This window comes from Oncorhynchus kisutch, linkage group LG10 (genome assembly GCF_002021735.2).
Source record: "Oncorhynchus kisutch isolate 150728-3 linkage group LG10, Okis_V2, whole genome shotgun sequence".
Taxonomy (NCBI): Eukaryota; Metazoa; Chordata; class Actinopteri; order Salmoniformes; family Salmonidae; genus Oncorhynchus; species Oncorhynchus kisutch.
The window spans coordinates 6,450,397-6,475,718 of record NC_034183.2 but is presented as its reverse complement, the minus strand read 5'-3'; the positions used below and the strand labels follow the sequence as shown (position 1 = coordinate 6,475,718).

The 25,322-nt window shown below is 44.1% G+C and overlaps 1 protein-coding gene across 1 annotated transcript in view; it reads left to right on the top strand.

Moving 5' to 3' along the window:
• LOC109898172 (anoctamin-9) overlaps positions 1–15,599 on the top strand; it is a 34,638-nt gene extending 19,039 nt beyond the window's left edge. The window contains exons 10-24 of the mRNA XM_031832952.1: positions 1,313–1,373; positions 2,931–3,013; positions 3,223–3,327; positions 4,964–5,128; positions 5,472–5,508; positions 5,906–6,017; positions 7,508–7,565; positions 7,690–7,787; positions 8,714–8,910; positions 9,433–9,585; positions 10,134–10,281; positions 12,405–12,527; positions 12,843–12,936; positions 13,159–13,271; positions 13,702–15,599. Coding sequence (XP_031688812.1) covers positions 1,313–1,373; positions 2,931–3,013; positions 3,223–3,327; positions 4,964–5,128; positions 5,472–5,508; positions 5,906–6,017; positions 7,508–7,565; positions 7,690–7,787; positions 8,714–8,910; positions 9,433–9,585; positions 10,134–10,281; positions 12,405–12,527; positions 12,843–12,936; positions 13,159–13,271; positions 13,702–13,717 — 1,563 coding nt within the window. The 3' untranslated portion in view covers positions 13,718–15,599. The remainder of the gene's footprint in view (positions 1–1,312; positions 1,374–2,930; positions 3,014–3,222; positions 3,328–4,963; positions 5,129–5,471; positions 5,509–5,905; positions 6,018–7,507; positions 7,566–7,689; positions 7,788–8,713; positions 8,911–9,432; positions 9,586–10,133; positions 10,282–12,404; positions 12,528–12,842; positions 12,937–13,158; positions 13,272–13,701) is intronic.
• The last annotated feature ends 9,723 nt before the right edge of the window (positions 15,600–25,322 follow it).

Here is a 25,322-nt window from a genome sequence, read left to right as displayed (position 1 = left end):
TTTTGTACTGATACAATTGCTCCGGGAAAGATATTTTGTTAAACAAGTAATAGAAACAATTTCTCAAAAGGATAGGTAAATCTTTTTTATTTATACTCCTGTTTTCAATACTTGCAAGGATAACGACACTGAGCTTTTAAAAAAAAAAAATCTGAGATTGGAGACGTGACGACCCTCCCACTCTGTCTGCCCTATTTTTCTATGAGATTGGAGACGTGATGACCCTCCCACTCTGTCTGCCCTATTTTTCTATGAGATTGGAGACGTGATGACCCTCCCACTCTGTCTGCCCTATTTTTCTATGAGATTGGAGACGTGATGACCCTCCCACTCTGTCTGCCCTATTTTTCTATGAGATTGGAGACGTGACGACCCTCCCACTCTGTCTGCCCTATTTTTCTATGAGATTGGAGACGTGACGACCCTCCCACTCTGTCTGCCCTATTTTTCTATGAGATTGGAGACGTGACGACCCTCCCACTCTGTCTGCCCTATTTTTATATGAGATTGGAGACGTGATGACCCTCCCACTCTGTCTGCCCTATTTTTCTATGAGATTGGAGACGTGACGACCCTCCCACTCTGTCTGCCGTATTTTTTTATGAGATTGAAGACGTGACGACCCTCCCACTCTGTCTGCCCTATTTTTCTATGAGATTGAAGACGTGACGACCCTCCCACTCTGTCTGCCGTATTTTTTTATGAGATTGGAGACGTGACGACCCTCCCACTCTGTCTGCCGTATTTTTTAATGAGATTGGAGACGTGACGACCCTCCCACTCTGTCTGCCCTATTTTTTTCTTTCACATTGTGAGAGGGATCTTAGACATAATCTTTCCAGAGGCTGGATTCCCTTCGGTTTGTGCTTATGGACTGACTGCCTTTTTCAATTCAAACCCCCGTGTTTTCAATGGGCTTCAAGTCTGAAGACTGGGATGGCCATTGCAAAATGTTCTTTATATATTTTTGATGTTGGGGGCTTTTGTCTTTGCTAGAAGATCCACTTGCGGCCAAAGGTTTCAGCCTCCTGGAAGAGGCAAGCAGGGTTTCTTTTGGCTAAAATGTCCTTGGTGCTTGGTAGAGTTCATGATGACGTTGACCAGTGGAAGCAACAACAACAACAAAAAGACCCATTAAATCAAACATCCACCACCATATTTTGACAGTAGGTATGAGGTTATTTTTCTGTCTATGCATCCTTCTTTCGACACCAAACCCACAACTGGTGTGCGTGTGTTGTTGCTACAAGAAATATAATAAATATAAATATGTGTTGTGGATTTCTAACACGTGTGGTCTCTTTCTCTACAGGTCAGCATCCTATTTGACAACGAGGGGACGGTTATGTTTGCTATGTTCATGGCAGTATGGAGTGAGTCTATACATATGGTATTACCTTAAATATATGTCTACTATGTTCATGGCAGTATGGAGTGAGTCTATACATATGGTATTACCTTAAATATATGTCTACTATGTTCATGGCAGTATGGAGTGAGTCTATACATATGGTATTACCTTAAATATATGTCTACTATGTTCATGGCAGTATGGAGTGAGTCTATACATATGGTATTACCTTAAATATATGTCTACTATGTTCATGGCAGTATGGAGTGAGTCTATACATATGGTATTACCTTAAATATATGTCTACTATGTTCATGGCAGTATGGGGTGAGTCCTATATACTCCAGTAGTTTCCAAAAGACACGTTATATTTTCAGTGCTGAGAAAACCCCAGATGTAGGATCTCAATTTGACCTGTATTGTTGCAACTAAATAATCTTGCAGCAAAAAAGGATTTTAAACGTTAAGTCGATTAATGTTGCTTGATCTGTGGTTCGGGTCAAAATGAAGTTACATGAAAAGTGGAATACTGTTAATATAACCATGTGTTAGTGTGGGTTTTCATTGAATTTATGTAAATTACGTAGCTCATCTGCATTTCTCATCTGAAAATTCCCAGCAACAAATTAAGATCCTACACCTGTACTAATAGGAATCATTGGTTACCAGGTTGTTTCTGCTCTCTTGCTAAACTCTTGGAATTGTCTTGACGTTCGGTGTGACAATGAGTGACAAGGTGTTGGCCAGATAGCAGACACAGATCTGGGACCAGGCTAGGATGATTCTATCAATGTCTTTAAAATATCTCCCATGTTGTTGTTTTTATGCTATAATGGGGTAGTCTTGCATACCGTAGTACCTTACAGATATGTTATTATGGGGTAGTCTTGCATACGGTAGTACCTTAAAGATATGTTGTTATGGGGTAGTCTTGCATACGGTAGTACCTTAAAGATATGTTATTATGGGGTAGTCTTGCATACGGTAGTACCTTAAAGATATGTTGTTATGGGGTAGTCTTGCATACGGTAGTACCTTAAAGATATGTTATTATGGGGTAGTCTTGCATACGGTAGTACCTTACAGATATGTTATTATGGGGTAGTCTTGCATACGGTAGTACCTTACAGATATGTTATTATGGGGTAGTCTTGCATACGGTAGTACCTTACAGATATGTTATTATGGGGTAGTCTTGCATACGGTAGTACCTTAAAGATATGTTATTATGGGGTAGTCTTGCATACGGTAGTACCTTACAGATATGTTATTATGGGGTAGTCTTGCATACGGTAGTACCTTACAGATATGTTATTATGGGGTAGTCTTGCATACGGTAGTACCTTACAGATATGTTATTATGGGGTAGTCTTGCATACGGTAGTACCTTACAGATATGTTATTATGGGGTAGTCTTGCATACGGTAGTATTTTAAAGATATGTTGTTATGGGGTAGTCTTGCATACGGTAGTACCTTACAGATATGTTGTTATGGGGTAGTCTTGCATACGGTAGTACCTTACAGATATGTTGTGGTTTTAGCGCTGAGATACAATACTGCTGTCGTTGTTTCTCCAGCCACCTTGTTCCTGGAGTTCTGGAAACGACACAGAGCCTCCTATACATGTGAATGGAAGGTGTTCGACTGGTGTGAGGAGGAGGTATGGTCCCACTAAACACATTCTCTTTTTGGTCAACCTTTGTTTTCTGATCAAAAAAATAAATAAAAGATCAGATAAAATACAATAAAAATAAATAGAAATAGGTATAGCTATCTGTATATGTACATGTCCTGACCGAACCCCTTGGAATAGGGCCCTGTGAAACTGGTGGGGGGTGTTATAATAACCCTATGTTCCCCTATCTGTAGGAGGAGCTGATCCTGGACATAGTGAACAATGCAGAATGTGAGCCTAAGGAACATAAGCACTCCTACCTACGCAGCACCTTGGTCCTCATCCTGGTCACTCTTATAGTGAGTGCATCTTTTTTTTTATACAAATGGCTTGTTTGAAACCAGTTTGAAAGGCGCATCTGGCCCACAACTTATGGTCTAAAGATGAATCTGGCTTCATCTCAAGACAGCTCCTTATAGGGACAGTTCTGAGCAGTATCAAGACAGCTTCTTATAGGGAGAGTTCTGAGCAGTATCAAGACAGCTTCTTATAGGGACAGTTCTGAGCAGTATCAAGACAGCTCCATATAGGGACAGTTCTGAGCAGTATCAAGACAGCTCCTTATAGGGACAGTTCTGAACAGTATCAAGACAGCTCCGTACAGGGACAGTTCTGAGCAGTATCAAGACAGCTCCATATAGGGACAGTTCTGAGCAGTATCAAGACAGCTCCGTACAGGGTCAGTTCTGAGCAGTATAGGGACAGTTCTGAGCAGTATCAAGACAGCTCCTTATAGGGACAGTTCTGAGCAGTATTGGGACAGTTCTGAGCAGTATCAAGACAGCTCCGTACAGGGACAGTTCTGAGCAGTATCAAGACAGCTCCTTATAGGGACAGTTCTGAGCAGTATCAAGACAGCTTCTTATAGGGACAGTTCTGAGCAGTATCAAGACAGCTCCTTATAGGGACAGTTCTGAGCCGTATTGGGACAGTTCTGAGCAGTATCAAGACAGCTCCTTATAGGGACAGTTCTGAGCAGTATCAAGACAGCTTCTTATAGGGACAGTTCTGAGCAGTATCAAGACAGCTCCGTACAGGGACAGTTCTGAGCAGTATCAAGACAGCTCCTTATTGGGACAGTTCTGAGCAGTATTGGGACAGTTCTGAGCAGTATTGGGACAGTTCTGAGCAGTATCAAGACAGCTCCTTATAGGGACAGTTCTGAGCAGTATCAAGACAGCTCCGTACAGGGACAGTTCTGAGCAGTATAGGGACAGTTCTGAGCAGTATCAAGACAGCTCCTTATAGGGACAGTTCTGAGCAGTATTGGGACAGTTCTGAGCAGTATCAAGACAGCTCCGTACAGGGACAGTTCTGAGCAGTATCAAGACAGCTCCTTATAGGGACAGTTCTGAGCAGTATCAAGACAGCTTCTTATAGGGACAGTTCTGAGCAGTATCAAGACAGCTCCTTATAGGGACAGTTCTGAGCCGTATTGGGACAGTTATGAGCAGTATTGGGACAGTTCTGAGCAGTATCAAGACAGCTTCTTATAGGGACAGTTCTGAGCAGTATCAAGACAGCTTCTTATAGGGACAGTTCTGAGCAGTATCAAGACAGCTCCGTACAGGGACAGTTCTGAGCAGTATCAAGACAGCTCCTTATAGGGACAGTTCTGAACAGTATCAAGACAGCTCCGTACAGGGACAGTTCTGAGCAGTATCAAGACAGCTCCGTACAGGGACAGTTCTGAGCAGTATAGGGACAGTTCTGAACAGTATCAAGACAGCTCCTTATAGGGACAGTTCTGAGCAGTATCAAGACAACTCCATATAGGGACAGTTCTGAGCAGTATTGGGACAGTTCTGAGCAGTATTGGGACAGTTCTGAACAGTATCAAGACAGCTCCTTATAGGGACAGTTCTGAGCAGTATCAAGACAGCTCTGTACAGGGACAGTTCTGAGCAGTATTTCCTAAAGAGAATGTCTTCATAGCTGCTGCTGATCATCGGCCTGGCCCATGCCCTGGTGGTGTTCCGGGTGGTTGCCACGGTGATGTTGGCTGAAGGATCATGGGAGTTCCTGAGTGACCACTCCAACACGGCCGCTGTGATACTAGGGGCAGTGCTACACTACTTCACCATCACCATCATGACACGGGTACACACTGTGTGTGTGTGTGTGTGTGTGTGTGACTGTGTGTGTGTGTGTGTGTGTGTGTGTGACTGTGTGTGTGTGTGTGTGTGTGTGTGTGTGTGTGTGTGTGTGACTGTGTGTGTGTGTGTGTGTGACTGTGTGTGTGTGTGTGTGTGTGTGTGTGTGTGTGTGTGTGTGTGTGTGTGTCTGTGTGTGTGTGACTGTGTGTGTGTGTGTGTCTGTGTGTGTACAGATTGATCAGTTGAGTGTGGCCCCCATGGCTATTTCCCTGTCTGTAATCCTGCTTGTAATTTTACCCTTTTTAAACTTGACCCTTTATCCGACTGTATTCTTCTTCTTCCTGTAGGTCAACAGGATTGTGTCGCTGAAACTCTGCGATATAGGTTGGTGACATTTTACATGATTCTAAGTACGTTTCAGTTCGCGGGGAGTTTTTGTGATTATTTGCGTGCAAAAAAAAGGCTTTGATTTGCTGCGGAATTGGGATATTTTAAATGGCAATATAAAAGGATTTTGTCCAATTTGTTTGCGAAAATGCGTTTATGAAGGGAAAAGGTTTGTTGACGTGTGGCTTGATTAAATCATATTATGCGGAAATAGTTCCGTGATTTGTCAAATTTTGCAAACCTCGCATAATATGCGGGGAATTGTTGGTTTTGCAAAACATTTTGCGATCACAGAATCGCAAGAATCCTGGAGGGGGACTGCATTTTGATAGTTACTTTGTAGACTGTCATCTTGTGGTGTAGTTACGATTTACACATTTGGTTTGTCTTTCAGAGGAGAATCAGTCGTTTGCTGCCTCTGAGAGAAGCTTCACCATCAAGATGTTCACCTTCCAGTTCTTCACCCTCTTCTCCTCTCTCTTCTACGTTGCCTTCTTCCTGGGCAGGTGAGATCTCCACAGTCTAATCATCTGGTATGATGAAGAGTGTTTGATGAACGTAGAGAAGAGACAGAAAGAGCCAGAGAGGTTTCAGTTCCAATACATTGTTTGTGGAGCATCCTAAAGATCAACGGTGTGCTGGAGTTTCTTCCTTTTTGTTGATCAGATTTCACTCCCCGAGCAGCTGAATAAAACATAGGTGTGCATATGTAACGGATGTGAAACGGCTAGCTTAGTTAGCGGTGTGCGCTAAATAGCGTTTCAATCGGTGATGTCACTTGCTCTGAGACCTTGAAGTAGTAGTTCCCGTTGTTGTTGATGTGTGCAGAGGGTCCCTGGTTCGCGCCCGGGTATGGGCGAGGGGACGGTCTAAAGTTATACTGTTACACATATAACACTTTGTCAATAGAGTTAAGAGTAGTGACATGTTGGTTGAAGTTAAGAGTAGTGACATGTTGGTTGAAGTTAAGAGTAGTGACATGTTGGTTGAAGTTAAGAGTAGTGACATGTTGGTTGAAGTTAAGAGTAGTGACATGTTGGTTGAAGTTAAGAGTAGTGACATGTTGGACGATGTTAAGAGTAGTGACATGTTGGACGATGTTAAGAGTAGTGACATGTTAAGAGTAGAGACATGTTGGATGAAGTTAAGAGTAGTGACATGTTGGGCGATGTTAAGAGTAGTGACATGTTGGATGAAGTTAAGAGTAGTGACATGTTGGACGATGTTAAGAGTAGTGACATGTTGGACGATGTTAAGAGTAGTGACATGTTAAGAGTAGAGACATGTTGGATGAAGTTAAGAGTAGTGACATGTTGGATGATGTTAAGAGTAGTGACATGTTGGATGAAGTTAAGAGTAGTAACATGTTGGACGATGTTAAGAGTAGTGACATGTTGGATGAAGTTAAGAGTAGTGACATGTTGGACGATGTTAAGAGTAGTGACATGTTGGACGATGTTAAGAGTAGTGACATGTTAAGAGTAGAGACATGTTGGATGAAGTTAAGAGTAGTGACATGTTGGATGAAGTTAAGAGTAGTGACATGTTGGATGATGTTAAGAGTAGTGACATGTTGGATGAAGTTAAGAGTAGTGACATGTTGGACGATGTTAAGAGTAGTGACATGTTGGATGAAGTTAAGAGTAGTGACATGTTGGATGAAGAGTAGTTGGATGATGTTAAGAGTAGTTGGACGATGTTAAGAGTAGTGACATGTTGGATGAAGTTAAGAGTAGTGACATGTTGGTTGAAGTTAAGAGTAGTGACATGTTGGACGATGTTAAGAGTAGTGACATGTTGGACGATGTTAAGAGTAGTGACATGTTGGATGAAGTTAAGAGTAGTGACATGTTGGACGAAGTTTAGAGTAGTGACATGTTGGACGATGTTAAGAGTAGTGACATGTTGGTTGAAGTTAAGAGTAGAGACATATTGGATGAAGTTAAGAGTAGTTGGACAATGTTAAGAGTAGTGACATGTTGGTTGCTCTTCTCAGGATAAATGGACACCCTGGTGGCTACGTGCGGATAGCAGGGAAGTGGAGGCTGGAGGAGGTGAGGGATCCTGAAACATTTCTAACAATTTGATTATCCTTCACAAATACGGTTGAAATGGGAGTAGAAATTTACCTGATGCTAGCTAAATGCTCTATGTTGTTCCTGTCTCGTCCCCATGCAGTGCCACCCCAGTGGCTGCCTCACAGACCTTTTCATCCAGATGGCCATCATTATGGTTCTGAAACAAACCATCAGCAACGTCTTTGAGTTCGGAGGCCCGTAAGTCTGCATCAACACAAGTACATCTCTTAGTTCTGAGGCCCGTTATTCTACATCAACACAAGTACATCTCTTAGTTCTGAGGCCCGTTATTTTACATCAACACAAGTACATCTCTTAGTTCTGAGGCCCGTTATTCTACATCAACACAAGTACATCGCTTAGTTCTGAGGCCCGTTATTCTACATCAACACAAGTACATCTCTTAGTTCTGAGGCCCGTAAGTCTGCATCAACACAAGTACATCTCTTAGTTCTGAGGCCCGTTATTCTACATCAACACAAGTACATCTCTTAGTTCTGAGGCCTGTAAGTCTACATCAACACAAGTACATCTCTTAGTTCTGAGGCCCGTAAGTCTGCATCAACACAAGTACATCGCTTAGTTCTGAGGCCCGTAAGTCTGCATCAACACAAGTACATCTCCTAGTTCTGAGGCCCGTAAGTCTGCATCAACACAAGTACATCGCTTAGTTCTGAGGCCTGTAAGTCTACATCAACACAAGTACATCTCTTAGTTCTGAGGCCTGTAAGTCTACATCAACACAAGTACATCTCTTAGTTCTGAGGCCCGTTATTCTACATCAACACAAGTACATCTCTTAGTTCTGAGGCCCGTAAGTCTACATCAACACAAGTACATCTCTTAGTTCTGAGGCCCGTTATTCTACATCAACACAAGTACATCGCTGCAGTGTATGTTGATGAGGGAAAGTTGATTTACATATCTTATTGTTATGAACAGATTTGGGTTAGACATGAATGAAACAGGACAGACATAAAGTTAGTGCTAAGACCAAGGATCTGTGTGTGGTCAGGGGTTGGCAGAGCTCCCACTAAACCAGACCAGGACCCTATACCGAATGGTCTGTCCAATTGGAGTGCCCAGGTCCATCATTCAGAGCTGTTTCCTGTCTCTGTGTACAGCTGGTTCAACAGGTGGCTAAAGAGGCGGAGGACTAAGAAGCTACAGAGGAAGTGTCCCCACTGTTACAAGAAGGCAGACCAACAGACCAATCGGTGGGAAGAGCTGTGTGAGATCTGCAAGCTCAGTGATTGGCTAAGAAACTACCGTCTCAACGACGTGAACTCTTTCAGCCTCTTCAATGAGTTCCTGGAGATGGGTATGTCACAGATGACCAGGGCAAGGGGTCAGGGTTCAGCCTATTGAGAGGTTATGTTCTAATATCCACACTAGCATAGCGTATATAATGATATACCATTTAGCAGACTCTTTTATCAAAAGAGTCTTACAGTCTTACATTATTCGTATGGGTGGTGCCGGGAATCGAACCCACCAACTTGGCGTTGCCATGCTCTCTACCAAATGACCTTAACAGGACCGCTCAGAATGCATGTGTCGGTGAGTGGAAGTTCCACCCATATCGTTCAACACAACACACTCAAGTAGCACCATCAATACCACTGACGCAGAAAAGCCAAGGTATTTCACAGGAAACTGTGCTCCTCCTGGGTCTCAGGAAGTCAGTAGTGATGCTTTCTGCTACACATGCCCAATACATTGCTTCATTGTAAGTGGTGTGTTAGTGTGAATATTGGACCAGAGGCCATATGCTTTGTGGGTACATGTCATTGAAGTCCTAGTTAGTTTGAGACTAAATGTTATTGTTTTGTTCCCTCCCCAGTCCTCCAGTTCAGTTTCACCACCATCTTTGTGGCTGCGTTCCCATTGGCTCCCCTGCTGGCATTAATCAACAACATCATAGAGATACGACTCGACGCCATCAAGATGGTCAGTTTGGAGCGCAGGATGGTACCCAAGAAGACCAACGACATCGGTGAGAAACAGAACGTTTATGAACGAGGTCTTCGCAGTGTACATCTGATAATCTGGTTAAATGTAAACGAGGTCTTCACAGTGTACATCTGATAATCTGGTTAAATGTAAATGAGGTCTTCACAGTGTACATCTGATAATCTGGTTAAATATAAACGAGGTCTTCACAGTGTACATCAGACGATCTGGTTAAATATAAACGAGGTCTTCACAGTGTACTGAACATCTGATAATCTGGTTAAATATAAACGAGGTCTTCACAGTGTACTGAACATCTGATAATCTGGTTAAATATAAACGAGGTCTTCACAGTGTACTGAACATCTGATAATCTGGTTAAATATAAACGAGGTCTTCACAGTGTACTGAACATCTGATAATCTGGTTTAAAAAACATGTTTCCATGAGCATTTGATCCATTTCCTTGTTAGCTTGGAAATTGCATATTTTTCTGTCATCTTGAACTATATGTTATAGCTATATAATACCATGACATGTATAGGTATACTATATAATTTCACTTTGCAATGTATCTGTTTCTTACCTCAGGCGTATGGACAGATGTGTTGGAGGCTATTGGGGTGTTGGCAGTCATCGCCAACGGCCTGGTTATTGGGATATCTTCAGATTTCATCCCTCGCCTTGTATACCGCTACAATTATGGACCGTGTGCCAATGGAACGGTCACGGATACGGAGTACGTCTGTCCATTCTGACTCGATGACTGCAGCGGCAGGGCTAGGGCTCAATTCCATTTCAATTCAGGAAGTCATCTGAAATTCCAATTTTCAATTGAAATGGAATTGATCCTAACCCTGGTGCGTAGATCATTTCCATTATTACACCACATACATTGGTAAACCATTCCTGAGTGGCGCAGCGGTCTAAGGCACTGCATCTCTAGTGCTAGATGTGTCGCTACAGGCACCCTGGTTCAAATCCAGGCTGAATCACAACCGGACGCGATTGGGAGTCCCATAGGGCGGCGCACGTTTGGCCCGGTATATTGCCGTCATTGTAAATGAGAATTTGTTCTTAACTGACTTGCCTAGTTAAATTGTAAATAAATACATGAATGTATAACACTACAGGTTCTAACCTACTGAGCCATCGGTGGTTCCTGTTATGAAAGGGGAGGGGTTTATGTGTCACTGGCTATGTACGTCCCAATTGGCACCCTATTCTATATATGTAGTGCACTACTTTTGACCAGGGCCTGTAGGACCCCATTTTGGGACACAAGCATTCATTCAAACACTCAAAATAGACAGTTTTATCTCAGTCTCTTCATTCAAACACTCAATCATGGGCACCCTTACTGACAGTTGTTGCTGCTTCGCGTGATGTATTGTTGTCTTTACCTTCTTGCCCTTTGTGCTGTTGTCTGTGCCCAATAATGTTTGTACCATGTTTTGCGCTGCTACCATGTTGCGCTGCTACCATGTTGTGTTGCTACCATGTTGTTGCCATGTTGTGTTGCTACCATGTTGTTGTCATGTTGTGTTGCTACCATGCTGTGTTGTCATGTGTTGCTGCCTTGCTATGTTGTTGTCTTAGCTCTCTCTTTATGTAGTGTTGTGGTGTCTCTCTTTATGTAGTGTTGTGGTGTCTCTCTTTATGTAGTGTTGTGTTGTCTCTCTTTATGTAGTGTTGTGTTGTCTCTCTTTATGTAGTGTTGTGGTGTCTCTCTTTATGTAGTGTTGTGTTGTCTCTCTTTATGTAGTGTTGTGTTGTCTCTCTTTATGTAGTGTTGTGTTGTCTCTCTTTATGTAGTGTTGTGGTGTCTCTCTTTATGTAGTGTTGTGTTGTCTCTCTTTATGTAGTGTTGTGTTGTCTCTCTTTATGTAGTGTTGTGTTGTCTCTCTTTATGTAGTGTTGTGGTGTCTCTCTTTATGTAGTGTTGTGGTGTCTCTCTTTATGTAGTGTTGTGGTGTCTCTCTTTATGTAGTGTTGTGGAGTCTCTCTTTATGTAGTGTTGTGGTGTCTCTCTTTATGTAGTGTTGTGGTGTCTCTCTTTATGTAGTGTTGTGGTGTCTCTCTTTATGTAGTGCTGTGTTGTCTCTCTTTATGTAGTGTTGTGGTGTCTCTCTTTATGTAGTGTTGTGGTGTCTCTCTTTATGTAGTGTTGTGGTGTCTCTCTTTATGTAGTGTTGTGGTGTCTCTCTTTATGTAGTGTTGTGGTGTCTCTCTTTATGTAGTGTTGTGGTGTCTCTCTTTATGTAGTGTTGTGGAGTCTCTCTTTATGTAGTGTTGTGGTGTCTCTCTTTATGTAGTGTTGTGGTGTCTCTCTTTATGTAGTGTTGTGGTGTCTCTCTTTATGTAGTGCTGTGTTGTCTCTCTTTATGTAGTGTTGTGGTGTCTCTCTTTATGTAGTGTTGTGGTGTCTCTCTTTATGTAGTGTTGTGGTGTCTCTCTTTATGTAGTGTTGTGGTGTCTCTCTTTATGTAGTGTTGTGGTGTCTCTCTTTATGTAGTGTTGTGTTGTCTCTCTTTATGTAGTGTTGTGGTGTCTCTCTTTATGTAGTGTTGTGGTGTCTCTCTTTATGTAGTGTTGTGGTGTCTCTCTTGTGATGTGTGTTTTGTCCTATATATTTTATTTTATTTTTCATTTTTAATCCCAGGCCCTCGTCCCCGCAGGAGGCCTTTTGCCTTTTGGTAGGCCGTAATTTTAAATAAGAATTTGTTCTTAACTGACTTGCCAAGTTAAAGAAAGGTGTAAAAAAAAAGATATGGTAAATGTTGCCAGTTGTGTGAGCCCTTCAGGCTACATGTTAGCTAACAGTGATAGCATTTCTTCCTGTATATTGTTTTTGTCCTATAGTTGCATGGCCGGCTACATCAACAACAGCCTGTCCACAGTGTACATGAACGACCAGAGAATCTATAAGGAGTTCTCACCGGACCAGATGGTGACGCCTAGCGGACAGAATGTCTCCTACTGCAGGTTCATACCCCTTTCCAGCCCTTAATCAGCACCAAAATGATGTCCATGTTGTCCGTTTTTAAAACAGGGATATCCAGAGGATTTATCAGTATTATTTCTAGAATTGATTGAAATAAGGAAAGAAAATAAATATGCATAAGTTGTGCCTTTATACTAGGAAATGAATGATAATTTAAAAAATAAAAATAAATTTTTTCATTTGCTTATATTTAGTACTTGTTCTTGGTTAATTCCATTGATCTCTCCAAGGATTCTTCACTTAGTCATTGATTTGGTATTTGAATGTCTGCGTTTTCTCTCTCTCTCTGTCGCCAGTTATAAAGATTATAGAAGTAATGAAGACTACAGCTTGACTCCTCAGTTCTGGCTCATTTTAGCCGTGCGCTTTGCTTTTGTCATCCTCTTTGAGGTAAGATAGAAATATTTAACTCGTTTTTTTTTTTTTTTAAACCATTTCTTATCTCGACTCACAGTAAAAATTGAGCGAAGTAACTTTGCCATTTATTTCATAGTTGAAACGTAGACATTTGTAAAAAATAAATAATATATATATATATTATTTCCAATTGCGTATTATTAATTGAATATTCATGTTTTCTTCCATCCCTGACCTCGTAATCTCTGTTTACAGCACGTGGTGGTCATATGTAAATTCATCACAGCCTGGTTTGTTCCCAGCGTTCCCTTGGATGTCAAGAATCAAAGGCTTTTTGATAAACTCAACAGGTTGAAGGAAGAGCTCAGGTAAGGTTTCACAAGAGAGGGGGAATATTACTGGAAACGTTCAAAGTTTACCAGTAAACTGCCATAATTATGGTATCTTTCAAGGATTTTATATGATCTATCACAAGACATTCTTTTGAGTACTTCACATTAACACAGGTGTCTGTAATAGTCTCTGGTCCCCTCTGTGTGGCCCTATCACATGTAAAATATATAAAAATAATTTAATAAATGATTCTATCTGTGATATAATGATGATATGTATATCATTTTAATACACAATGTATACCTTATGAGGCCTTATAAATGTGCTTATAATGCATTCTGAAGAGGATATAGAGGAAGTCTTACCCTATATAACCTTTTGTCAAATTCAGCATTTGTTATCGCTAAATGTCTATTTCCCTCCTATGTTGTTCAAAATGAATGAATGTGCTTGTGGTTGTTACAGCTCATCGGAGGTATGACAACATCGCCACAGTGTTTGGAGAATTCTAACGTTGACATAGTGATGTCTGAAAAAACACATTGGACACAGTATCCGCTCAGATGTGACTGATTATCGGTACTGTTGGAGGACATGTTCATGTGTGGAGAGAGAGAGAGAGAGAGAGAGAGAGAGAGAGGGAGAGGGAGAGGGAGAGGGAGAGGGAGAGAGAGAGAGAGAGGGAGAGAGAGAGGGAGCGCTTATCGCCTGTTTTTTTGTTTTGTTTTTTTGTGTCAGATGACATCAGAGTGCTGGCCATGTGACTTCTGACCCTAGATATAGTTATTGTTTCTTATAAGAGAGAAAAATATATATAAAATATTGTTTTAAATGGTAACAGAGATGTTATATATATTTATTTTATATTTCATGAAGTTGCACTATTTTTTTGTTTGCTGTTGTTAAATCATCTTGTTTTAACGTTCAGTAAAGGCAGTACAGGCAGTACAGGCAGTACAGGCAGTAAAGGCAGTACAGGCAGTACAGGCATGCTGTGGCATGGTATGCAATGTAGTGGTATGTTATGTTATGTTATGTTATAGTGAGATACTTATGTTTATCAACTGTGGACAGGAAATGTAATATATTTTATGAGACATAACACATGAACTTTAACTTAACGAAAGAGACACCGTTGATATTAATATACGACCAAATGACCTACAGGGTAGCCTAGTGGTTAGAGCGTTGGGCCACTAACTGAAAGGTTACTAGAGTAAATCTCTGAGATGACAAGGTAAAAAAAAAAAATGTAATTCTGCCCCTGAACAAGGCAGTTAACCCACTGTTCCCCGATAGGCTGTCATTGTAAATATGAATTTGTTCTTAACTGACTTGCCTAGTTAAATAAAGGATCAAATGAATATGTTAAATTAAACATCGCTTTGTACCTGGATGGATGGGGGGCCAAGTCCTTTTAAAGGGGGGCCAAGTCACATTACTTTTTTTTAATACAGTATATTCATCACTTCTGGTGAATCTACTGTTGGCTATAGGCCGAATCTACTGTTGGCTATAGGCCGAATCTACTGTTGGCTATAGGCCGAATCTACTGTTGGCTATAGGCCGAATCTATTGTTGGCTATAGGCCGAATCTACTGTTGGCTATAGGCCGAATCTATTGTTGGCTATAGGCCGAATCTACTGTTGGCTATAGGCCGAATCTACTGTTGGCTATAGGCCGAATCTACTGTTGGCTATAGGCCGAATCTACTGTTGGCTATAGGCCGAATCTACTGTTGGCTATAGGCCGAATCTACTGTTGGCTATAGGCCGAATCTATTGTTGGCTATAGGCCGAATCTACTGTTGGCTATAGGCCGAATCTACTGTTGGCTATAGGCCGAATCTATTGTTGGCTATAGGCCGAATCTACTGTTGGCTATAGGCCGAATCTACTGTTGGCTATAGGCCGAACATAAAAAAATTATGAGAAAATGTTGTTGCTTTATGGTCTTAATTTAAGGTGAGGGTTAAAGTTAGGGTTAAAGTTTGGTTTAAAATCAGATTTTATGACTTTGTGGCTGTGCCAACTAGTGACCACTCTGCAGAGCTGCCTCCAGAACAACATTCATGATGAAAAATGCCAACCTGCTAAAAGGTGAGAGGTCACGTGGCAACACGTACAGGATCCACATGTAATTCTAGCCGCTGGACCGAAAGTCAAACGTGGGAGTTATTGAATTATATTTTGAACACGGAATTATATTTTAAACACTGAATGAGACGAAAAGAGAACGCTGACTAAGTCAACATTCTGGCACGTACCCAGACAGTATGCATACAGTAACCAGACAGTACCCAGACAGTACACATACAGTACCCAGACAGTACGCATACAGTACCCAGACAGTACACATACAGTACCCAGACAGTACTCAGACAGTACACATACAGTACCCAGACAGTACGCATACTGTACCCAGACAGTACACATACAGTACCCAGACAGTACTCAGACAGTACACATAGAGTACCCAGACAGTACGCATACAGTACCCAGACAGTACGCATACAGTACCCAGACAGTACCCAGACAGTACTCAGACAGTACTCAGATGGTACCCAGACAGTACACATACAGTACACATACAGTACCCAGACAGTACGCATACAGTACCCAGACAGTATGCATACAGTACCCAGACAGTACACATACAGTACCCAGACTGTATGCATACAGTACCCAGACAGTATGCATACAGTACCCAGACAGTACACATACAGTACCCAGACAGTACCCAGACAGTACACATACAGTACCCAGACAGTACGCATACTGTACCCAGACAGTACACATACAGTACTCAGACAGTACACATACAGTACCCAGACAGTACACATACAGTACACATACAGTACCCAGACAGTACGCAGACAGTATGCATACAGTACCCAGACAGTACACATACAGTACCCAGACTGTATGCATACAGTACCCAGACAGTATGCATACAGTACCCAGACAGTACACATACAGTACCCAGACAGTACCCAGACAGTACACATACAGTACCCAGACAGTACGCATACTGTACCCAGACAGTACACATACAGTACTCAGACAGTACACATACAGTACCCAGACAGTACACATACAGTACACATACAGTACCCAGACAGTACGCATACAGTACCCAGACAGTATGCATACAGTACCCAGACAGTACACATACAGTACCCAGACAGTACCCAGACAGTACACATACAGTACCCAAACAGTATGCATACAGTACACAGACAGTACACAGACAGTACCCAGACAATACACACAGTACACATACAGTATCCAGACAGCACATATACAGTACCCAGACAGTATCCAGACGGCACACATACAGTACACATACAGTATCCAGACAGCACACATACAGTACCCAGACAGTACAGACAGAGGCTTTTTATTCTCTATTTTGGTTAGGCCAGGGTGTGACTAGGGTGGGCATTCTATGTTATTTTTTCTATGTTTTTGTATTTCTTTGTTTTTAGCCGGGCATGGTTCTCAATCAGGGACAGCTGTCTGTCGTTGTCTCTGATTGAGAACCATACTTAGGTAGCTGTTGCCCACATGGGTTTTGTGGGTAGGTATTTTCTGTTTAGTGTGTTTTGCACCTGACGGAGCTGTTTCGGTTGTTCTTTTGTTGTTTTGGTTATTCAGTGTTCAGTTAAATAAAATAAATGACGAACACGTACCATGCTGCACCTTGGTCTTCACCAGCCGTTACAAATGTAAAATATATTTGGATTTGTTTAACACTTTTTTGGTTACTACATGATTCCATATGTGTTATTTCATAGTTTTGATGTCTTCACTATGATTCTACAATGTAGAAAATAGTAAAAATAAATAAAAAACCCTTATGAAGGTGTGTTCAAACTTTTGACTCATACTGTAATCTCACCGACGTCGACCCGACGTAGTATGGAGCGCGTGTGAAAAAGTACCCAATTCTCATACTGTAATCTCACCGACGTCGACCCGACGTAGTATGGAGCGCGTGTAAAAAAGTACCCAATTCTCATACTGTAATCTCACCGACGTCGACCCGACGTAGTATGGAGCGCGTGTGAAAAAGTACCCAATTCTCATACTGTAATCTCACCGACGTCGACCCGACGTAGTATGGAGCGCGTGTAAAAAAGTACCCAATTCTCATACTGTAATCTCACCGACGTCGACCCGACGTAGTATGGAGCGCGTGTGAAAAAGTACCCAATTCTCATACTGTAATCTCACCGACGTCGACCCGACGTAGTATGGAGCGCGTGTGAAAAAGTACCCAATTCTCATACTGTAATCTCACCGACGTCGACCCGACGTAGTATGGAGCGCGTGTGAAAAGTACCCAATTCTCATACTGTAATCTCACCGACGTCGACCCGACGTAGTATGGAGCGCGTGTGAAAAAGTACCCAATTCTCATACTGTAATCTCACCGACGTCGACCCGACGTAGTATGGAGCGCGTGTGAAAAAGTACCCAATTCTCATACTGTAATCTCACCGACGTCGACCCGACGTAGTATGGAGCGCGTGTGAAAAAGTACCCAATTCTCATACTGTAATCTCACCGACGTCGACCCGACGTAGTATGGAGCGCGTGTGAAAAAGTACCCAATTCTCATACTGTAATCTCACCGACGTCGACCCGACGTAGTATGGAGCGCGTGTGAAAAAGTACCCAATTCTCATACTGTAATCTCACCGACGTCGACCCGACGTAGTATGGAGCGCGTGTGAAAAAGTACCCAATTCTCATACTGTAATCTCACCGACGTCGACCCGACGTAGTATGGAGCGCGTGTGAAAAAGTACCCAATTCTCATACTGTAATCTCACCGACGTCGACCCGACGTAGTATGGAGCGCGTGTGAAAAAGTACCCAATTCTCATACTGTAATCTCACCGACGTCGACCCGACGTAGTATGGAGCGCGTGTGAAAAAGTACCCAATTCTCATACTGTAATCTCACCGACGTCGACCCGACGTAGTATGGAGCGCGTGTGAAAAAGTACCCAATTCTCATACTGTAATCTCACCGACGTCGACCCGACGTAGTATGGAGCGCGTGTGAAAAAGTACCCAATTCTCATACTGTAATCTCACCGACGTCGACCCGACGTAGTATGGAGCGCGTGTGAAAAAGTACCCAATTCTCATACTGTAATTTCACCGACGTCGACCCGACGTAGTATGGAGCGCGTGTGAAAAAGTACCCAATTCTCATACTGTAATCTCACCGACGTCGACCCGACGTAGTATGGAGCGCGTGTGAAAAAGTACCCAATTCTCATACTGTAATCTCACCGACGTCGACCCGACGTAGTATGGAGCGCGTGTGAAAAAGTATCCAATTCTCATACTGTAATCTCACCGACGTCGACCCGACGTAGTATGGAGCGCGTGTGAAAAAGTACCCAATTCTCATACTGTAATCTCACCGACGTCGACCCGACGTAGTATGGAGCGCGTGTGAAAAAGTACCCAATTCTCATACTGTAATCTCACCGACGTCGACCCGACGTAGTATGGAGCGCGTGTGAAAAAGTACCCAATTCTCATACTGTAATCTCACCGACGTCGACCCGACGTAGTATGGAGCGCGTGTGAAAAAGTACCCAATTCTCATACTGTAATCTCACCGACGTCGACCCGACGTAGTATGGAGCGCGTGTGAAAAAGTACCCAATTCTCATACTGTAATCTCACCGACGTCGACCCGACGTAGTATGGAGCGCGTGTGAAAAAGTACCCAATTCTCATACTGTAATCTCACCGACGTCGACCCGACGTAGTATGGAGCGCGTGTGAAAAAGTGCCCAATTCTCATACTGTAATCTCACCGACGTCGACCCGACGTAGTATGGAGCGCGTGTAAAAAAGTACCCAATTCTCATACTGTAATCTCACCGACGTCGACCCGACGTAGTATGGAGCGCGTGTGAAAAAGTACCCAATTCTCATACTGTAATCTCACCGACGTCGACCCGACGTAGTATGGAGCGCGTGTGAAAAAGTACCCAATTCTCATACTGTAATCTCACCGACGTCGACCCGACGTAGTATGGAGCGCGTGTGAAAAAGTACCCAATTCTCATACTGTAATCTCACCGACGTCGACCCGACGTAGTATGGAGCGCGTGTGAAAAAGTACCCAATTCTCATACTGTAATCTCACCGACGTCGACCCGACGTAGTATGGAGCGCGTGTGAAAAAGTACCCAATTCTCATACTGTAATCTCACCGACGTCGACCCGACGTAGTATGGAGCGCGTGTGAAAAAGTACCCAATTCTCATACTGTAATCTCACCGACGTCGACCCGACGTAGTATGGAGCGCGTGTGAAAAAGTACCCAATTCTCATACTGTAATCTCACCGACGTCGACCCGACGTAGTATGGAGCGCGTGTGAAAAAGTACCCAATTCTCATACTGTAATCTCACCGACGTCGACCCGACGTAGTATGGAGCGCGTGTGAAAAAGTACCCAATTCTCATACTGTAATCTCACCGACGTCGACCCGACGTAGTATGGAGCGCGTGTGAAAAAGTACCCAATTCTCATACTGTAATCTCACCGACGTCGACCCGACGTAGTATGGAGCGCGTGTGAAAAAGTACCCAATTCTCATACTGTAATCTCACCGACGTCGACCCGACGTAGTATGGAGCGCGTGTGAAAAAGTACCCAATTCTCATACTGTAATCTCACCGACGTCGACCCGACGTAGTATGGAGCGCGTGTGAAAAAGTACCCAATTCTCATACTGTAATCTCACCGACGTCGACCCGACGTAGTATGGAGCGCGTGTGAAAAAGTACCCAATTCTCATACTGTAATCTCACCGACGTCGACCCGACGTAGTATGGAGCGCGTGTGAAAAAGTACCCAATTCTCATACTGTAATCTCACCGACGTCGACCCGACGTAGTATGGAGCGCGTGTGAAAAAGTACCCAATTCTCATACTGTAATCTCACCGACGTCGACCCGACGTAGTATGGAGCGCGTGTGAAAAAGTACCCAATTCTCATACTGTAATCTCACCGACGTCGACCCGACGTAGTATGGAGCGCGTGTGAAAAAGTACCCAATTCTCATACTGTAATCTCACCGACGTCGACCCGACGTAGTATGGAGCGCGTGTGAAAAAGTACCCAATTCTCATACTGTAATCTCACCGACGTCGACCCGACGTAGTATGGAGCGCGTGTGAAAAAGTACCCAATTCTCATACTGTAATCTCACCGACGTCGACCCGACGTAGTATGGAGCGCGTGTGAAAAAGTACCCAATTCTCATACTGTAATCTCACCGACGTCGACCCGACGTAGTATGGAGCGCGTGTGAAAAAGTACCCAATTCTCATACTGTAATCTCACCGACGTCGACCCGACGTAGTATGGAGCGCGTGTGAAAAAGTACCCAATTCTCATACTGTAATCTCACCGACGTCGACCCGACGTAGTATGGAGCGCGTGTGAAAAAGTACCCAATTCTCATACTGTAATCTCACCGACGTCGACCCGACGTAGTATGGAGCGCGTGTGAAAAAGTACCCAATTCTCATACTGTAATCTCACCGACGTCGACCCGACGTAGTATGGAGCGCGTGTGAAAAAGTACCCAATTCTCATACTGTAATCTCACCGACGTCGACCCGACGTAGTATGGAGCGCGTGTGAAAAAGTACCCAATTCTCATACTGTAATCTCACCGACGTCGACCCGACGTAGTATGGAGCGCGTGTGAAAAAGTACCCAATTCTCATACTGTAATCTCACCGACGTCGACCCGACGTAGTATGGAGCGCGTGTGAAAAAGTACCCAATTCTCATACTGTAATCTCACCGACGTCGACCCGACGTAGTATGGAGCGCGTGTGAAAAAGTACCCAATTCTCATACTGTAATCTCACCGACGTCGACCCGACGTAGTATGGAGCGCGTGTGAAAAAGTACCCAATTCTCATACTGTAATCTCACCGACGTCGACCCGACGTAGTATGGAGCGCGTGTGAAAAGTACCCAATTCTCATACTGTAATCTCACCGACGTCGACCCGACGTAGTATGGAGCGCGTGTGAAAAAGTACCCAATTCTCATACTGTAATCTCACCGACGTCGACCCGACGTAGTATGGAGCGCGTGTGAAAAAGTACCCAATTCTCATACTGTAATCTCACCGACGTCGACCCGACGTAGTATGGAGCGCGTGTGAAAAAGTACCCAATTCTCATACTGTAATCTCACCGACGTCGACCCGACGTAGTATGGAGCGCGTGTGAAAAAGTACCCAATTCTCATACTGTAATCTCACCGACGTCGACCCGACGTAGTATGGAGCGCGTGTGAAAAAGTACCCAATTCTCATACTGTAATCTCACCGACGTCGACCCGACGTAGTATGGAGCGCGTGTGAAAAAGTACCCAATTCTCATACTGTAATCTCACCGACGTCGACCCGACGTAGTATGGAGCGCGTGTGAAAAAGTACCCAATTCTCATACTGTAATCTCACCGACGTCGACCCGACGTAGTATGGAGCGCGTGTGAAAAAGTACCCAATTCTCATACTGTAATCTCACCGACGTCGACCCGACGTAGTATGGAGCGCGTGTGAAAAAGTACCCAATTCTCATACTGTAATCTCACCGACGTCGACCCGACGTAGTATGGAGCGCGTGTGAAAAAGTACCCAATTCTCATACTGTAATCTCACCGACGTCGACCCGACGTAGTATGGAGCGCGTGTGAAAAAGTACCCAATTCTCATACTGTAATCTCACCGACGTCGACCCGACGTAGTATGGAGCGCGTGTGAAAAAGTACCCAATTCTCATACTGTAATCTCACCGACGTCGACCCGACGTAGTATGGAGCGCGTGTGAAAAAGTACCCAATTCTCATACTGTAATCTCACCGACGTCGACCCGACGTAGTATGGAGCGCGTGTGAAAAAGTACCCAATTCTCATACTGTAATCTCACCGACGTCGACCCGACGTAGTATGGAGCGCGTGTGAAAAAGTACCCAATTCTCATACTGTAATCTCACCGACGTCGACCCGACGTAGTATGGAGCGCGTGTGAAAAAGTACCCAATTCTCATACTGTAATCTCACCGACGTCGACCCGACGTAGTATGGAGCGCGTGTGAAAAAGTACCCAATTCTCATACTGTAATCTCACCGACGTCGACCCGACGTAGTATGGAGCGCGTGTGAAAAAGTACCCAATTCTCATACTGTAATCTCACCGACGTCGACCCGACGTAGTATGGAGCGCGTGTGAAAAAGTACCCAATTCTCATACTGTAATCTCACCGACGTCGACCCGACGTAGTATGGAGCGCGTGTGAAAAAGTACCCAATTCTCATACTGTAATCTCACCGACGTCGACCCGACGTAGTATGGAGCGCGTGTGAAAAAGTACCCAATTCTCATACTGTAATCTCACCGACGTCGACCCGACGTAGTATGGAGCGCGTGTGAAAAAGTACCCAATTCTCATACTGTAATCTCACCGACGTCGACCCGACGTAGTATGGAGCGCGTGTGAAAAAGTACCCAATTCTCATACTGTAATCTCACCGACGTCGACCCGACGTAGTATGGAGCGCGTGTGAAAAAGTACCCAATTCTCATACTGTAATCTCACCGACGTCGACCCGACGTAGTATGGAGCGCGTGTGAAAAAGTACCCAATTCTCATACTGTAATCTCACCGACGTCGACCCGACGTAGTATGGAGCGCGTGTGAAAAAGTACCCAATTCTCATACTGTAATCTCACCGACGTCGACCCGACGTAGTATGGAGCGCGTGTGAAAAAGTACCCAATTCTCATACTGTAATCTCACCGACGTCGACCCGACGTAGTATGGAGCGCGTGTGAAAAAGTACCCAATTCTCATACTGTAATCTCACCGACGTCGACCCGACGTAGTATGGAGCGCGTGTGAAAAGTACCCAATTCTCATACTGTAATCTCACCGACGTCGACCCGACGTAGTATGGAGCGCGTGTGAAAAAGTACCCAATTCTCATACTGTAATCTCACCGACGTCGACCCGACGTAGTATGGAGCGCGTGTGAAAAAGTACCCAATTCTCATACTGTAATCTCACCGACGTCGACCCGACGTAGTATGGAGCGCGTGTGAAAAAGTACCCAATTCTCATACTGTAATCTCACCGACGTCGACCCGACGTAGTATGGAGCGCGTGTGAAAAAGTACCCAATTCTCATACTGTAATCTCACCGACGTCGACCCGACGTAGTATGGAGCGCGTGTGAAAAAGTACCCAATTCTCATACTGTAATCTCACCGACGTCGACCCGACGTAGTATGGAGCGCGTGTGAAAAAGTACCCAATTCTCATACTGTAATCTCACCGACGTCGACCCGACGTAGTATGGAGCGCGTGTGAAAAAGTACCCAATTCTCATACTGTAATCTCACCGACGTCGACCCGACGTAGTATGGAGCGCGTGTGAAAAAGTACCCAATTCTCATACTGTAATCTCACCGACGTCGACCCGACGTAGTATGGAGCGCGTGTGAAAAAGTACCCAATTCTCATACTGTAATCTCACCGACGTCGACCCGACGTAGTATGGAGCGCGTGTGAAAAAGTACCCAATTCTCATACTGTAATCTCACCGACGTCGACCCGACGTAGTATGGAGCGCGTGTGAAAAAGTACCCAATTCTCATACTGTAATCTCACCGACGTCGACCCGACGTAGTATGGAGCGCGTGTGAAAAAGTACCCAATTCTCATACTGTAATCTCACCGACGTCGACCCGACGTAGTATGGAGCGCGTGTGAAAAAGTACCCAATTCTCATACTGTAATCTCACCGACGTCGACCCGACGTAGTATGGAGCGCGTGTGAAAAAGTACCCAATTCTCATACTGTAATCTCACCGACGTCGACCCGACGTAGTATGGAGCGCGTGTGAAAAAGTACCCAATTCTCATACTGTAATCTCACCGACGTCGACCCGACGTAGTATGGAGCGCGTGTGAAAAAGTACCCAATTCTCATACTGTAATCTCACCGACGTCGACCCGACGTAGTATGGAGCGCGTGTGAAAAAGTACCCAATTCTCATACTGTAATCTCACCGACGTCGACCCGACGTAGTATGGAGCGCGTGTGAAAAAGTACCCAATTCTCATACTGTAATCTCACCGACGTCGACCCGACGTAGTATGGAGCGCGTGTGAAAAAGTACCCAATTCTCATACTGTAATCTCACCGACGTCGACCCGACGTAGTATGGAGCGCGTGTGAAAAAGTACCCAATTCTCATACTGTAATCTCACCGACGTCGACCCGACGTAGTATGGAGCGCGTGTGAAAAAGTACCCAATTCTCATACTGTAATCTCACCGACGTCGACCCGACGTAGTATGGAGCGCGTGTGAAAAAGTACCCAATTCTCATACTGTAATCTCACCGACGTCGACCCGACGTAGTATGGAGCGCGTGTGAAAAAGTACCCAATTCTCATACTGTAATCTCACCGACGTCGACCCGACGTAGTATGGAGCGCGTGTGAAAAAGTACCCAATTCTCATACTGTAATCTCACCGACGTCGACCCGACGTAGTATGGAGCGCGTGTGAAAAAGTACCCAATTCTCATACTGTAATCTCACCGACGTCGACCCGACGTAGTATGGAGCGCGTGTGAAAAAGTACCCAATTCTCATACTGTAATCTCACCGACGTCGACCCGACGTAGTATGGAGCGCGTGTGAAAAAGTACCCAATTCTCATACTGTAATCTCACCGACGTCGACCCGACGTAGTATGGAGCGCGTGTGAAAAAGTACCCAATTCTCATACTGTAATCTCACCGACGTCGACCCGACGTAGTATGGAGCGCGTGTGAAAAAGTACCCAATTCTCATACTGTAATCTCACCGACGTCGACCCGACGTAGTATGGAGCGCGTGTGAAAAAGTACCCAATTCTCATACTGTAATCTCACCGACGTCGACCCGACGTAGTATGGAGCGCGTGTGAAAAAGTACCCAATTCTCATACTGTAATCTCACCGACGTCGACCCGA